This window comes from Pristiophorus japonicus, chromosome 5 (assembly GCF_044704955.1).
Source record: "Pristiophorus japonicus isolate sPriJap1 chromosome 5, sPriJap1.hap1, whole genome shotgun sequence".
Lineage (NCBI taxonomy): Eukaryota > Metazoa > Chordata > Chondrichthyes > Pristiophoridae > Pristiophorus > Pristiophorus japonicus.
Genome location: NC_091981.1, coordinates 150,586,873 through 150,603,948, shown reverse-complemented (window position 1 = coordinate 150,603,948; position 17,076 = coordinate 150,586,873). Strand labels below are relative to the sequence as shown.

Below are 17,076 nucleotides of genomic sequence, written 5' to 3'. Positions count from 1 at the left end.
CCAGCAACAGAGGTCGCATAAAAGTGCCATCTAAAGAAATGAGGAAACGCTGGAACTAAGTTGCAGAAGATTACTGCACAGTGGTGCCTACCATGAGATCTGGAAGCCAGTGTAAAAAGAAATGGCACGACCTTGGTCAAGTAGTTAGTGTAAGTGATATTTTCATTTTTTTATGTAATCATAATTGTCATGTGACTATCTGTATGTGCCACCCTGCAGATACACTCTGTAAAAAGTTATATTTTACTCTTTGCAGAAGAAATTGGCCCACAACAAAAGGGAAGCAACTTGAACAGGAGGAGGCGTGCCCAATCTGCATCCACTGACACCCAGGGTAGCTGCTATGATGAGTCGTACATGGAGAAAAGCAATCAGTACAGCACAAGCTGGGCCCGCACATGAGGAAGAGGGTAAGTCCTGAAAATGCATCGTGGCCCTTCAAATCAACCTGCTGCCTGGCCTGCTATGTGTGAGAGTACTCATGCCACCCATCTTGCTCCCTCCCTTGCTGTTAAACATTTGACTGTTCTGATATAATTTGCAGAACATGATGATGATGATGCCAACCCTGAAGATCCTGAAGATCCAGAACAAGAACCAGTAGAACCAGATGCGGACAATCCAGACAAGATGCTGGCGGCGATGACTGAAATGTCTACGGGGAGACCTTCCAAATTAATATTTATGAGCCCCATTAAGGGGCATCAGTGTTTCAACCCCTTGCATAGGTTCTGGTTCCACCTGATTGCGATGTTGCGGGTCCCAGTGATGCTGCTGGTGTAATGCAGCAGTTTACAGCCAGTGCCCCACCGTCCCAGCCTGCGCCTCCCACTTGCATAGGTTCTTGTTCCACCTTCCATGGTTTTGATTCCGATGTTGCGGGTCCCAGTGGTGCTGGTGATATCATGGAGCAGTTTACACCCATTCACCCACCATCCCAGCCCACGGCTCGCACTCGAGTGGTGCCGGTTGCAAGACCCAGGGCCGCACCATCCCAGCCCGCACCTCCCACTTTAGTGCTGCCGTCTGGAAAACTGAGCGCCCCACCGTCCCAGCATGGCCTCCCACTCTAGTACTGCCATCTGGAACACCGAGCGTCCCACTGTCCCAGCCCGCGCCTCTCGCTCTAGTACTGCCATCTGGAGCACCGAGCGTTCCACCGCCCCAGCCCGTGCCTCTTGCTCTATTACTTCCATCTGGAACACCGAGCATTCCACCGTCCCAGCCCTCACCTCTCACTATAGTACTGCCATCTGGAACACCGAGCGTCGCACCGTCCCAGCCCGCACCTCCCAGTGTAGTGGTGCCGCGAGGCAGACCCAGGCAGAGGAGAAGGAGATTGGAGACACGGTCTCCTGAGATGCAGCGTGCAACAGATGCGGCTCAGGTTGTGGCATTGGGAATGGAGACTAATGAGCTTACCCGATCACTCATCGGTAGCGTCAGTGCAGTGGGTGAAGAGGTGACGATACTGACGGAAGAAATAGCTATAATGACACGGGAACTTAGGGAGGGAATGTCCGAGGGAGTGCAAGCGACGGCACAGGCCCTCATGGAGGTAGCTGCTGCAATAAGGGCACACAACCTCGCCAATCAAATGACACCCCCATGAAGAAGTGAACATTCACTGAGATGTGGATGAGAGAAGGTTGCAGCCTTTCTTTGCTGCTTTTGTTCCTTCTTCTTGATGTAGCTGTAGTAGCGTTTTTCACATTGAAATTGTTTTGTAAATTTTGTAACTTTACAACTTAGAAGTGATCTTCGGGTTAAGTGATCTTAAAGTGTAAATGCTCTCACATTTTGTATCTTATTTAATTTTGCATCTAAAAAGTGATCCTGAAGTTTAAGTGATCTTAAGAGTGTGTAAGATTTTTCACATTGAAATTGTTTTGTAACTTTTGTAACTTTGCAAGTTTATAAGTGATCTTAAAGTTTTTTTAAGTGATCTTCAAGAGTCATATTAAAAAGTAAAGTTTGATACAACAAATATTTTATTACAGTGACGTTAACTTTTCAATAAAATATTTTTTCATTAAAACTGAATCATGTTCTATTAACACAACACAGGAACAACTCCAAAAAATAAATATATCCATGTGCAACAGTTGTCGCAGAGCCCTCAGGCATCAGTAATTGAAGCGTTCACGGATGAGTTGCTGGCGCAGGGCTCGAGCAATCATTAAAGGAGTACGATGAACGGCCCTCCTCCCACCTCGTGCTCCAGCATCAGGCACTTGCATGCTTTCCTGATCGTTGTCATCATCCTCATCCTGATCTTCCAAATTACTATCATCAGGCACTGGACCCTCATGTGGGTCTTCTAGTTCCACTACCAGCTCCTGCTGCCTCATGATGGCTAATTTATGCAGCATGCAGCACACACATGCAGTGACCGACAATCTGAGGAGAGTATTGCAAAGTGGCCTCCGGAATGGTGCAGGCATCAGAAACGCTGTTTCAATATGCCAATGGTCCTCTCAATGATGCTGGGCATCACAATGTGCGCCATGTTGTATTGACGGTCAGCTTCCGTCTGTGTCATGCGTAGGAGCGTCATGAGCCAGGTGGTCAGGCCGTACCCTTTGGCTCCCAGTAGCCAGCTCTGCCCTTCTGGCTGCTGCTCAAACATGTCAGATATAATGCTGTCGCGTAGGATGAACACATCATGAGTGCTGCCAGGGTATCTCGCATCGACTGACATGATGCGCTGCTTGTCATCACAAATGAGCTGCACATTGATGGAGTGGAAACCTTTTCTATTCCTGTACTGCTCGGAATCCTCCACAGGTGCTTGCAGGGCGATGTGGGTACAATCAATGCAGCCCTGTACCTTTGGGAAGCCAGCAAACCTGAAGAAGCCCACAGCCCTCTCATGGATCGCTTGTGCGGTCATTGGGAACTTGATTAAGTCATTCCTCTGCGCATACAGTGCAGCCGTGACCTGGTAAACCCAGGCATGTATTGCATGTTGAGAGATGGCACACACATCTCCAGTTGTAGCCTGAAATGATTCCAAGGCATAGAAGGCTAGTGCAGCTGATACCTTCACTTCAACAGACAAGGCAGTTGGCGTCCTGCTTCTGGGCTGCAAATCTGCTCTCAGCATATCACAGATCTCAATGACAATTTCTCTGCGGAAACGCAGTCTTTTGACACAATCATCCTCGCTCGTGTCCAGGTACGAGCGCCTAGCTCGATATTGCCGACGTGGGTAAGGTCTCCTGCCCATCAGCCTACTGGCTATGACGTTCCTGGTGCGGTGAGCTCAAATCAATTCTCTCCTATGCAGTGAATTGCTGGCAAACCATTGCATAATCCATGGTGTTGACAATGCAGCACCCATACTGGAATTACAAATTTAAGTTTTAAACTGGTTAGCTGGCTGGCTCTCCCTCCCGGTGCTTTGCACACCTACCCTGTCTCCTGACTGAATGGCCTCAGCCTCCTCCACAGCTTGAAGGCTGCTTGCTGTTTCTTCGCCTGCCGTCGAGCCACTGACGCCGCCCCTGTCTCCTACATGGAAGGCCTGCCTGAAGCACTGCAGCTCGAAGGCTGCTGCTGCTTCACACAGGTAGGAATATTCAATATTTTTTATGTGTTTTATTTATAATTTTGTATTCAGGATGGCTCTTTATAAGAAAGACTGTTGAATGCTTGTAGAATTTAATTACTTCCCTTCCCTCCCTCCCTCCCCCGCCCCCGTTCCCTACGCCTGGTTTGTAACCTACACCTGATTTCTAAAATTTAGGCAAGGTTTCTCTGAGCATACAAAAATCTACACTTACTCCATTCTAAGTTCGTTTGGAGTAAGTTTTCATTGCCTAAACTTGCAAAACAGGCGTAAGTGACCGGACACGCCCCTTTTGAAAAGAAAAATCTGTTCCAAAATGAAAGTGTTTGAACTGACTAGAACTGGAGCAAACTAAATGCCAAGAATTGCAATTTCTAACATACTCCATTCTAAACCAGTTGCTCCAAAAAAATAGGAGCAACTCAGGTCGAAACTTGACCCGATAGAGTGGCCAATATACTTAAAGCAATTCACACTAACATTAAATAGAATTAAAATATTCTGGTTAAGCTTTAAAGCTTTTCTTTGCATAACATGCAATGCCTATTTAAGTACTGAGTCCAAGGATTTCTATTCCTGTTGTTTTTCACACAGTTTATCAGGTTGTTTGTAGAGGCTGGTACAGAGCAGGAAGTAGTTGCTTTCGCACAGGAAGAGATGGTGCGGGGGGGGGGGGCGGAAATCCAAGTATAATCAAACCTATGGCCTGATATTATGTTGGAGGTGCGTTTGGTGTGTGTGGGGTGGGGACAGGGGGTGGGTGGGGTGGGTTCAGAGCTATAGACGGGAAATCCGAGTTTCCTGAACATCCTGCAGGGTTTGACATTTTTTTCCAGGTTTCCCTGATTGACAGGCTCTGCTGCATCCTTTTGCTGCCTGTTGGGCGGGAAATCCTGCAGCAAAAGGATGCAGCGGAGCAGCAGGTAGGAAGAGATCACTGTCGGTGATTTGTGGGGTGGGGGCGGGAAGAGATCGCGGGATGGGGGGAGATGATCGTGGTTGCAGGGGTCTGATCATGGGAGGAGGGGCTGATGGTGGTCAGGGTGGGGGAGGGTCGATCACTAGAAGGCGAAAGAATAGATGATGGATGGGGGTAAAACAGGGTGGGAGGGAAGCAGAAGGGGGGGTGGGGGCTGCAGGGGGCTACACATAGTTTGCGGCGTGATCTCCCAAATAAATAGAGTTAAGTTGAACTAAGAGTGCTCAAGAGTGTTCGAGAGACTATAAAATGGTATCAGAAGTGGAGACTATCTTTCGTTGAATGAATCAACAACCAAAATATTGGAACTGTAAGACTTTTTCGAGCCAATCGAAATCGGCATTAAGCAGTGCAGTGCAGACTGTGCTTCCTACACATCGCGCGTGGATCCGTGAAGGGTGATAAATAGTCATAAGCTTGTAAAATAATCTAGAAGCATTAGTAAAGTAAACTTAAAGTGGCATAAGTTATTGTAGAGCCACGATTGAAAAAGTATATCTACAAATACATGGCCACAATATTTTACAATTAGACTTGTTCTAGTCCTCTGGGTATTTGAACTGTATACATGTATGTGACATACTCAAAGTCCTAAACTGTAGTGAGCTATTCTGATCACCACGGCGTCAACTCCTGCGCACGTTCCTCTCCCACCTCCATTGAAGGTGATGGGCGATTTGAAAGCCAACTGGAAAAAATTCAAACAGCTGTGGGACAGCTATGAAATTATCACGAATATTGTGGAAAAACCAGACAGAGTTGAGGTTGTAACATATATCACTGCTATTGGCCAGACATGCCCTAGATATCCACAATAATCTTCCCTACAAATCAGAGGAAGACAAGCAGGAAATTGAGATTATTTTGAAGCTCTGGGAAGAGCACTGTAAAGGTAAACCAACATCATCTATGAACCAGTTTAACAACTGTGTACAAGGGGACGAGCAATTTAACAGATATCTCGTGAACATGAGAGAGCTAGCATCGTCATGTAATTTTGGCAATTTGAGGGATGATTTAATCAGAGAACGCATAGTCTGCGGAATATCTGATAACACTCTGCCTAAGAGGCCGTTGCAAGAATCAAGTCTAACACTCGATAAATATGTGATTCTCTGTAAAGCTACAGAGGCCACAGTTGCACAAATCAAATCCATGAAGCTCACTAAAACAGACTCTGAAGATGTCAAAGCTGTCAGACAGAAACCGCAACCTATAAAGAAAGAATGCAGAGACAAAGAGTTCACGAACAATTGCAGATATTGTGGCAAAAGACATGAGCTGTCGAAAACTAAATGCCGAGCACAAGACCTGCACAAGATGCGGCAAACAAAATCATATTTCTCAAAAGTGCAAGTAGAATGGATCGAGGCAGAAATCTACATATAACCCTAAATATAAGGGCAAGTCAAAAGTTCATGCACTATATGAAGAGAGTTATGATTCTGATTTTGAAGTCATGACTGCAAAGATGCTTGGTAAAGGTGATCACACAATCAAGGACAAAGCTGACAGAAAGTATCCAAACAAGATTATGGCTACTTCTCGATTAAAGGTCAAGTGGTAAAAATGCAAATAGGTTGTGAGGCCACATGCAATGTGCTACCTCTTAGATACTTACCTAAAGACTTAAAGATAAAAGAATCTAAGACAATACTGTCACTATATTACAACCATGCAACCATTCCAGTGGTAGGGACTTGTAAAGTGCCACTGGAAAATACAAAGAACAAGCAAAAGTACGTTGTGCCTTTGTGATCATTGAGGGCCAAAGTGCACCACTGATTGGCTCAAGCACTACTCAACAGCTACAACTGATAAAAGTGCAGCATCAGAATATCACAGTGGTAAATGAACCACATGAATCGCAAACTACGAACAAGGCAAACGTCTTCCTAGTGTCAAAAACTGAGGTCAACAATACGTAACGGGATGTGTTTAAGGGACTTGGACATGTGCCAGGGATAGTTCACCTTGAACTTAAATGAATCAGCGACACCAGCTGTAATGCCACCCAGACGGGTGCCAATAGCAATCAAACAAATGCTGAAAGAGGAACTCAATCATTTGGAAAAATAACAAATCATCACGAAAGTGGTTGAACTGATGGACTGGGTATCCAGTCTAGTGACAGTACAAAAATCAAATGGAAAGATACGAGTCTGTATCGACCCTTAACATCTGAACAATGCCTTGAAACGTGGATACTATCTACTTACTGCGATCAATGACATCTTGCCACAGATGTCAAATGTAAAGGTCTTTACTAAAGCAGGTTTCTTGCAATGTGAACTAGACAGAGAGTCCTCCTATCTCTCGACCTTCCAGACTCCAGGGGGAAGATATTGATATAATAGAATGCCATTTGGCATCAGTCTTGCCCTGGAAATCTTCCAGCAGAAGCTAGACCAGAACCTCATGAGTCTAGATGGAGTCTACAAGATTGCAGATGATATCTTGATCACTGCACATGGTGAGACACTTAAAGAGGCCAATCACAATCATGACACAAATTTACGCAAATTCATGCAGAAATGCAGAGAGCGAAACATCAAACTAAACTTCGATAAGTTTGAATACAAGAGCTCCCAAGTGAAATACATTCGACACATACTGTCTAGTGACGAACTCAAGGTCGACCCAAGCAAAGTGGTTACAATCAACGAGACTATAAAATATAGGGGGGTATGAGTTGGGGGGTTTACAGGCAAGCTCTTGCTCCTCCTGGTCCACAAGCAATACTTCTTGCCTCCTTTTATCTGCTGTGTTTTTTGAGGCCTGAAAAACCCGATTGTGGTTAAAAATAGAATCACTGTTAAAATGGAAGCACACAGCCTCCTTAAAAGATTACAAACTGCAAGTGGATTGGTTGCCCGCCCCTCGTCCCGCCTCTATTAAAACTGGAAGTGGGTGTGTTCGAGGCAGGTTGTGTTCCTGTTTCAAATTTTCAATTTTTTAACCACTCACCTGAAACAATCCTACCCATTTATGGGGGTTAAAACTACCCAAAATGTTCACTGTTGTGCCATGCTATGGAGTAGCAGGAGCAGAAAGCAGCAAGGGAATTCTCTCAGATGGAGTAAAGTAGGTACCATCAGGTAACTGGAAGAGTGTGCAAACCTAGTTGAAAATGAGCAGCACAAACAAAGCTACGAAGAAAATCGGAAATTACCTGCCATCAAATGTGATCAAATGTGGATCAGTAAATGAGTAACAATAGGCAGTGGGGACATCTTTCACTATTATCTAAATTTTAAGGAAAAAAATCATTAAAATAACCAACTGCATCATTTTATAGAAAGGAACACCTCCCATTAGTCATTTTGCAATCCTGCACTCCAAGCGAGGAAGCTGTACTAAAAGGTAGCATGGGTCAAAGACAAAGCTACAATATTATAGCATGAATTCTCCAGCTCATACTCCCTATGATAGTGGCTCCTCATCAGATGCATTAGATTGATATATCTTATAAAATGTAAACAGAGGAAACTTGCAAAATAAAACATGAAGGCCTGGAGTTGCCACTAGGTTGCGCTGATATTTCTAGCGCAATTCGCCCAAAATTGGCCAAAAGTTTGAGAAATTTCAAATGCAAATTGCGTCCATCACAAATCGAATTTCTGTGATCTTTTACACTAGTTAATCGAGTTAATCATTATTGTGAGTTTCTGCTAATTGCGCTTGTTTGCAGGCCTTCAAGGAGGCTCTTAAAATTAAGCTTTTTTTTTAGGCACAAGTACACTAATAGGCAACTTTTCAAAGCTTTTAAATAATTTTTTTTAATTTACTAAGAAACTGACCACTTTACATCATTGAAACTAATAAATGGTTCTGTATAGTTTTTTTTGTCATTTTCAGTTATTTAAAATTGAAATGCTCACAGGTGGTGGACTAGACACTCTGATTAAAAATGCTTATTTTTTGTGATAAACTCATTTTTCAGTTGTATTAATAAAACTGCATCAGGTTACCACTCTTAACTATATCAAGGAATATTGTTAATGAATTTTTTTTTAAAATAACATGCTGAAACGCTGCCCGATTGCTCTGGTTCATGGAAGATTTTGCGTTCGGCAAAATGCAAATGAGTTTGCTCAGAAACTTAAGCAAAAATAACTTCTGAAAACTAACGCACTTTTGAGCGCCAGGTCACTGATTGCGCCCAAAGCAGAAACTCTTGGCCAAATACTATTTTTACAGTTTTTAAAAAACATAAACAGGAATCAAAATTACTGCATGGATAACAGTATGTTGTACTGTGACATATGAGATGAATGTACATATACCAGGTAAGGCCTTGCAGCCTCAAATACAACAGTATTGTAATCTATTCTTCTCCATTATAATACTTACATCTCCTGCACTTTCTTTAAAAAATAGCTTATAAAATATTAAAAAATTCGAATACTTGACAATGAGATTAAAATTTACAACAATATGTTACATTTTTGTTGATAATGTTTGTTAAAATTACCAAAGGGGTGAAATTCCTCTCAATGATAATTTCAGCTAAAAGGCCAACATGTCTACAAAAAGGGACTTTGACTTTTTGTACGAAAATGATGAACAAGAGGAATTTCACCCCCGGGTTTACTTAAGCTACGAGCTCTATTGATAGTATTTGAAACAATGGGGGGAGTTTTAGCGTGGAGCAGCACATGGGTTTGGTTGCGGGTGGGAGGTTAAAGTGGCCGAAAATGCATTTGCGTCCGTAAGCTGGGTCCAACGCATCGACTACCGGATTTAACTTGGTTACGTACAGCTGGCTGCACACAACTCCCTCCGGAGAGCTGGGTTAACAATTTAATTATGATAGTCGCTCCACTGTAATGATGTTTCAACTTACATTCAAATCTAATGACGCATCCACAGGTTTCCTGGACTTCCTGAAACTCATCATTAAAACCAACAACAATTTGCATTTATATAGCATCTTAAACGTAGTAAAATGTCCCAAGGCGCTTCAAAGGAGAGTTATAAAACAAAATTTGACACCGAGCCACAAAAGGAGATATTAGTTGACCGAAAGCTTGTTCAAAGATGCAGTTTTAAGAAGCACCTTAAAGGACGGAAAAGAGGCAGAGATGCGAAAACACAACGGCAATTCATAGCGTTCATTAAAAGTCACCTACTTTCTTACCTCCCACTGGGAAAGGGTTTGTGGTCAGAGATTGGTTTCTGCACTTTGGAAGTTTTGAGACTCAGATCAGGATGGATCTTAGATTAGACCTCAGACAAGAAGTAAGATGACCATCAGCAGGAACAACATCAATGGAGAGACCTGCAGTGGTGAGCAGAGAGGGGAGTAGCAGAGGGTTGGAACTCGTAGAAGGCACTACCCACATAAAAGGGTGTACAGGCAGAGCTTCCTTGACATCGTGGAAGAACAATACTTCTGGAGGCTGAGATTGTCGCGTCAGGTGGTGGCAGACATCTGCAGCCTTCTAGAAGACCTGCTTCCTGCTGGACCTGGTGAGCATACATTACCAGTGGCTGTGACAGTGACCATCACGCTTTTTGCTTCCAGATCCTTCCACGGTACTGTCAGAGACATATCCTGGATCTTCCAGTCAACTGTACAAAAATGCATAAGGCAGGTCAGGGCTGGCAATTATGTCAACTTCACCTGTGATGATGCCAGTCAGAATGAGCAGGCACTTGGGTTTGCGTCTCTGGCTAGCTTCCCAAAGAAGCAGGGTGCCATCAACTGCACACATGTGGCAATCCGCGGATCACCAGCTCAACCAGGAGTTTTTATCAGCTGCAATGGCTTCCCTTCTATCAATGTGCAGCTGGTGTGCAACCACAAGAAAGAAATTATAGACTCCTGCCAATGAACAGGGAACTACCCGAATGTCCCAAATTAAAGAAAATAACAGTCCTAAATTTAAAAAGTTACATTCACAACAGACGGACGCCTGCATAAATGCCAACTCTTGTTTGCTTTTGATGATCAAAATCCATTTATTATTTATAATATTTTCCATCTTTATTTTTAAGATTTGTAGTTCTGTGGAGATTACGATTTGAGAATAATCACAGGCAAGAAATACAGAGAAATGAATATTAAAGCATTTCCTTTGGATTGGCTTGATAAACATTATTTAAAGGTGCCTTATAGCATTATTTTCGGATCGTTGGCAGCAATCGCATCCAAAAATTTATGCAGGTGCATGCCTCTCTGAGCTCTTTGAACCTGCAGCAGCCTTAAGGGGTGACATCTAGGAGACAAAGAATACCACTTCAAACTTGGCCACTGACTCCCATAAAAAATCCAATCAATGAAGCCCAAGAGCGGTACAATGAAAGCTATATGCTCTTGGCCGACAACCTCTGGGTTTTGGAACCCATGAGGTCCCCACCAAAGACAGCCAATAGAACAATATAACAATAGATCCGCTAATTACTTCTTTTTCCTTTTCGGAAAATTCTTCCGATAGAATTTTGTCAGCCTTATCAGGAGAAACCTGGCCGAGTAAAATTTACCTGCAACAATGTTCATTTCATGCCTCCCAAGTGGACTAACAGACACTTAACTCATCATCATCAGAGGCGGTCTCTCAAATGAGGATAAGAACATAAGAACATAAGAAATAGGAGCAGGAGTAAGCCATCCGGCCCCTCGAGCCTGCCCCACCATTTAATATGATCATGGTTGATCCGATCATGGACTCAGGTCCACTTCCCTGTCTGCACCCCATAACCCCTTATTCCCTTATCGGTTAAGAAACTGTCTATCTCTGCCTTAAATTTATTCAATGACTCAGCTTCCACAGCTTTCTGAGGCAGCGAATTCACAGATTTACAACCCTCAGAGAAGAAATTCCTCCTCATCTCAGTTTTAAATGGGCGACCCCTTATTCTAAGATTATACCCCCTAGTTCTAGTCTCCCCTATCAGTGGAAACATCCTCTCTGCATCCACTTTGTCAAGCCCCCTCATAATCTTATACGTTTCGATAAGATGACCTCTCATTCTTCTGAATTCCAATGAGTAGAGGCCCAACTTACTCAACCTTTCCTCATAAGTCAACCCCCTCATCACTGGAATCAACCGAGTGAACCTTCTCTGAACTGCCTCCGAAGCAAATATATCCTTTCTTAAATATGGAAACCAAAACTGCACGCAGTATTCGAGGGTTGGCCTCACTAATACCATGTATAACTGTAGTAAGACTTCCCTGCTTTTATACTCCATTCCCTTTGCAATCACGGCCAAGATTCTATTGGCATTCCTGATCACTTGCTGTACCTGCATACTAACCTTTTGTGTTTTGTGTACAAGTACCCACAGGTCCCGCTGTACTGCAGCACTTTGCAATTTTTCTTCTTTTAAATAATAACTTGCTCTTTGATTTTTTTCTGCCAAAGGCATTAATCTCACATTTTCCAACATTATACTCCATCTGTCAAATTTTTGCCCACTCACTTAGCCTGTCTATGTCCTTTTGCAGGTTTTTTGTGTCCTCCTCACACATTGCTTTTCCTCCCATCTTTGTATTGTCAGCAAACTTGGCTACATTACACACGGTCCCTTCTTCCAAGTCATTAATATAGATTATAAATAGTTGGGGTCCCAACACTGATCCCTGCGGCACCCCACTAGTTACTGATTGCCAAACCGAGAATGAACCATTTATCCCGACTCTCTGTTTTCTGTTAGTTAGCCAATCTTCTATCTATGCTAATATATTACTCCCAACCCCGTGAATATTTATCTTTTATGTGGCACCTTGTTAAATGCATTCTGGAAGTCCAAATACACCACATCCACTAGTACCCCTTTATCGTTACATCTTCAAAGAACTCCAGCAAATTTGTCAAACATGACTTCCCCTTCATAAATCCATGCTGACTCTGCCTGACCGAATTTTGTTCTTCCAAATGTCCTGCTACTGCTTCTTTAATAATGGACTCCAAAATTTTCCCAACCACAGATGTTAGGCTAACTGGTCTATATTTCCTACTTTTTGTCTGCCTCATTTTTAAATAGGGGCATTACATTTGCAGTTTTCCAATCTGCTGGGACCTCCCCAGAATCCAGGGAATTTTGGTAAATTACAACCAATGCATCCACTATTCCTGCTGCTACTTCTCTTAAGACCCAAGGATGCAAGCCATCAGGTCCCTGGGGGTTTATCCGCCTTTAGTCCCATTATCTTACTGCGTACCACCTCCTTCATGATGTGATTGTGTTAACTTCCTACCCCCCATAGCCCCTTGACTATCCACTGTTGGGATATTTTTAGTATCCTCCGCCGTAAAGACTGATACAAAATATTTGTTCAGAGTTTCTGCCATCTCCATGTTCCCCATTACTAATGCCCCGGTCTCATCCTCTAAGGGACCAACATTTACTTTAGCCACTCTTTTCCTTTTTATATACCTGTAGAAACTCTAAACTCTTGCTATCTGTTTTTTATATTTTGTGCTAGTTTACTTTCATAGTCAATCTTCCCTTTCTGAATCATTTTTTTAGTCATACATTGCTGGATTCTAAAAGCTTCCCAATCTACTGTCCTCCCACTAGTTTTGGCCACTTGTATGCCCTTGTTTTTAATTGGATGTTATATATGTGGACTTGTATTTATTCTGTACAGCCACCAGAGGGCTCATTCCCTGGAGTCCCAAGGGATCCCATAATCCCTTTGGAGCACAGATATTTAAGAAGGCTTCACAGGTTGGAGAGGCACTCTGGACACCTGCAATAAAAGACGAAGGTCACACTTTACTTTGAGCTCACAGTGTTCAGTCTGACTCTTTCTCCATACACAACAACTGGCGATGAGATACAGATAGCAAACCAAAAGATGCAGAGAACAGTGGGCATCCTGGAGAAATTTTCGGAGGGAGATGATTGGGAAACTTTTGTGGAGCGACTCGATCAATACTTCGTGGCTAACGAGCTAGATGGGGAAGAGAGTGCTGCCAAATGTAGAGCGATCCTCCTCACCATCTGTGGGGCACCAACGTATGGCCTCATGAAGAATCTGCTCACTCCAGCGAAACCCACGGAGAAATCGTACGACGATTTGTGCACACTGGTCCGAGAGCATTTGAACCCGAAGGAAAGCATTCTGATGGCGAGGTATCGGTTCTACAACGACAAAAGGTCTAAAGGCCCGGAAGTGGCAAGTTGTGTCGCCGAGCTGAGATGTCTTGCAGGACATTGCGAATTTGAAGGACATTTGGAGCATATGCTCACAGACTTTTTCGTACTTGGCATTGGCCACGAAACCATACTTCGCAAGCTTTTGACTGTAGAGACCCCAACCTTGAGTAAGGCCACAGCGATAGCCCATTGCTACCAGTGACAACACTAAGCAAATCTTTCAGCACACAAGTGCTGCTACAAGTACTGTGAACAAAGTGAAGTTGTTTTCGAATCATAACGTACAGGGCAGGTCACACATACCTGCAGCTACACGTCCGCCAATGTCTCAGAGTCCAACATCAAGGGTGATGAATGCAAGGCCATTAACAGCTTGTTGGCGCTGCGGGGGTGATCTTCGTTTCCATTCATGCCGATTCAAAGGATACGTTTGCAAGGGCTGTGGAACAATGGGACACCTCCAACGAGTGTGCAGGCGAGCTGCTAAGCTCGTTAAACCTGCAAACCACCATGTTGCAGAGGAGGACAGATCCACGGAGGATCACTACGAACCAGAGAATCAGATAGAGGAGGCAGAGGTACATGGGTTGCACACATTCACCACAAATTGTCCCCCCATAATGCTGAATGTTGAACGAAATAGACTCCCGGTGTCAATGGAGCTGGACATGGGTGCGAGCCAGTCCATCATGGGCAAAAACACTTTCGAAAGGTTATGGTGCAAGAAGGCCTCAAGGCCAGTCTTAACGCCAGTTCGCACGAGACTAAGAACTTATACTAAAGAACTGATTCCTGTAATCGGCAGTGGTACTGTAAAGGTCTCCTACGATGGAGCGGTGCACAAGCTACCACTCTGGGTGGTACCGGGCGATGGTCCCACACTGCTCGGCAGGAGCTGGCTGGGAAAGATATACTGGAACTGGGACGACGTCCAAGCGCTATCGCCCACTGACGACACTTCGTGTGCCCAGGTCTTAAACAAATTTCCTTCGCTGTTTGAATCAGGCATTGGGAAATTCCAAGGAGCAAAAGTGCAAATCCGCCTAATTTCGGGAGTGCGACCCATCAATCACAAGGCGAGAGCAGTACCATACATGATGAGAGAAAGAGTAGAGATCGAGCTAGACTGGCTGCAACGAGAGGACATCATTTCATCAATCGAGTTCAACGAGTGGGCCAGTCCTATTGTCCCAGTCCTCAATGTAGATGGCACTGTCAGAATCTGTGGCGATTACAAAGTAACTATCAATCGTTTCTCCTGCAGGACCAATACTTACTACCAAAAGCCGACGACCTCTTTGCAACGCTGGCAGGAGGAAAGACGTTCACGAAGCTGGATCTGACTTCAGCCTGCATGACGCAGGAACTAGAGAAATTATCGAAGGCCCTCACCTGTATCAACACGCACAAAGGTCTTTTTGTTTATAACAGGTGCCTATTTGGAATCCGATCAGCGGCGGCGATATTCCAGAGAAACATGGAAAGTTTACTGTAGTCAGTCCAGCACTCCGTGGTCTTCCAGTACAACATCTTGGTCACATGTCGGAACACAGTCCAGCATCTGCAGAACCTGGAGGAGATTCTTAGTTGACTCAACCACATGGGGCTCAGGTTAAAACGCTCAAAGTGCGTTTTCCTAGCGCCTGAAGTGGAGTTCCTGGGAAGGAGGATTGCGGCGGACAGCATCAGGCCCACCAATGCGAAGACGGAGGCAATCGAGAATGCACCGAGGCCACAGAACGTGACGGAGCTGCGGTCGTTTCTGGGACTCTTGAACTACTTTGGTAACTTCTTACCGGGTCTCAGCACCCTGCTAGAACCACTACATGTCTTACTACGAAAAGGGGGCGAATGGGTTTGGGGCAAAAGCCAAGAAAATGTCTTTGTAAAAGTGAGAGAATTGTTATGCTCAAACAAATTGCTTGTGTTGTATGATCCAGGTAAATGTTTGGTACTAGCATGTGATGCGTCGTCATATGGCGGGTGTGTATTGCAACAAGCTAATGATTTTGGGAAACTGCAACCGGTTGCTTATGCATCAAGGAGTCTGTCTAAGGCTGAGAGAGCCTACAGCATGATTGAAAAAGAAGCGTTAGCATGTGTCTATGGGGTAAAGAAAATGCATCAATACCTGTTTGGGCTAAAATTCGAATTGGAAACTGACCATAAGCCACTTATATCCTTGCTTTCCGAGAGTAAAGGGATAAATACCAACGCATCGGCCCGCATCCAGAGATGGGCGCTCACATTGTCCACATACAACTACGCCATCCATCACAGACCAGGCACAGAAAACTGCGCTGATGCTTTCAGTAGGCTGCCATTACCCACCACGGGGGTTGAAATGGCGCAGCCCACAGATCTAGCCATGGTTATGGAAGCATTTGAGAGTGAGCAATCACCCATCACTGCCCGGCAGATCAAAATTTGGACAAGCCAGGACCCCTTATTATCTCGAGTCAAAAGCTCAGTGCTTCAATCGGGGAGCTGGTCCAGTGTCACAGTGGAAATGCAGGAGGCGCAAAGATGAAATGTCTATAGAGGCAGACTGCCTTCTATGGAGCAATCGAGTAGTGGTCCCCAAGAAGGGCAGAGACACCTTCATTAATTACCTGCACAGTACCCACCAGGCAGCGTAATTATGAAAGCAATAGCCAGATCCCATGTGTGGTGGCCCGGTATCGATGCGGACTTAGAGTCTTGCGTTCACAGATGTAATACATGCTCTCAGTTAAGCAATGTACCCAGGGAGGCGCCGCTAAGTTTATGGTCTTGGCCCTCCAAACTGTGGTCTAGGGTACACATCGACTATGCAGGCCCGTTCTTGGGTAAAATGTTCCTTGTGGTTGTAGACGCATACTCCAAGTTGATTGCATGTGAGATAATTTCAGCTAGCACGTCCGCTGCCACCACTGAAAGCCTGCGGGCCATGTTTGCCACACACGGCTTACCCGATGTCCTGGTGAGCGACAACGGGCCATGTTTTACCAGTGCTGAGTTCATAGAATTCATGACCCATAACGGGATCAAACATGTCACATCTGCTCCGTTTAAACCAGTGGCCAATGGTCAGGCAGAGAGAGCAGTGCAAACCATCAAGCAAGGCTTGAAGAGGGTAACTGAAGGCTCACTGCAGACTCGCCTATCCCGAATCCTGCTTAGCTACCGCACGGGACCCCACTCACTCACTGGGATCCCACCTACTGAACTGCTCATGAAAAGAGCACTCGTTAGTTCACCCTGATCTACATGAGCAGGTAGAGAGCAGGCAGCTTCAACAAAGTGCATACCATACCACGATAGCGCAAATGTGTCACGCGAGATGGAAGTCAATGATCCTGTATTTGTATTAAATTATGGACAAGGTCCCAAGTGGCTTCCTGGCACTGTCGTGGCCAAAGAGGGGAGCAGGGTG

At 44.5% G+C, this 17,076-nt stretch overlaps 1 protein-coding gene across 1 annotated transcript in view; it reads right to left on the bottom strand.

Moving 5' to 3' along the window:
• The window catches only part of vwde (von Willebrand factor D and EGF domains), a 341,224-nt gene that overhangs the window by 229,045 nt on the left and 95,103 nt on the right, over positions 1 to 17,076 (bottom strand). The window contains exon 10 of the mRNA XM_070880205.1: positions 7,723 to 7,796. Within this exon, the coding sequence (XP_070736306.1) occupies positions 7,723 to 7,796 (74 nt within the window). The remainder of the gene's footprint in view (positions 1 to 7,722; positions 7,797 to 17,076) is intronic.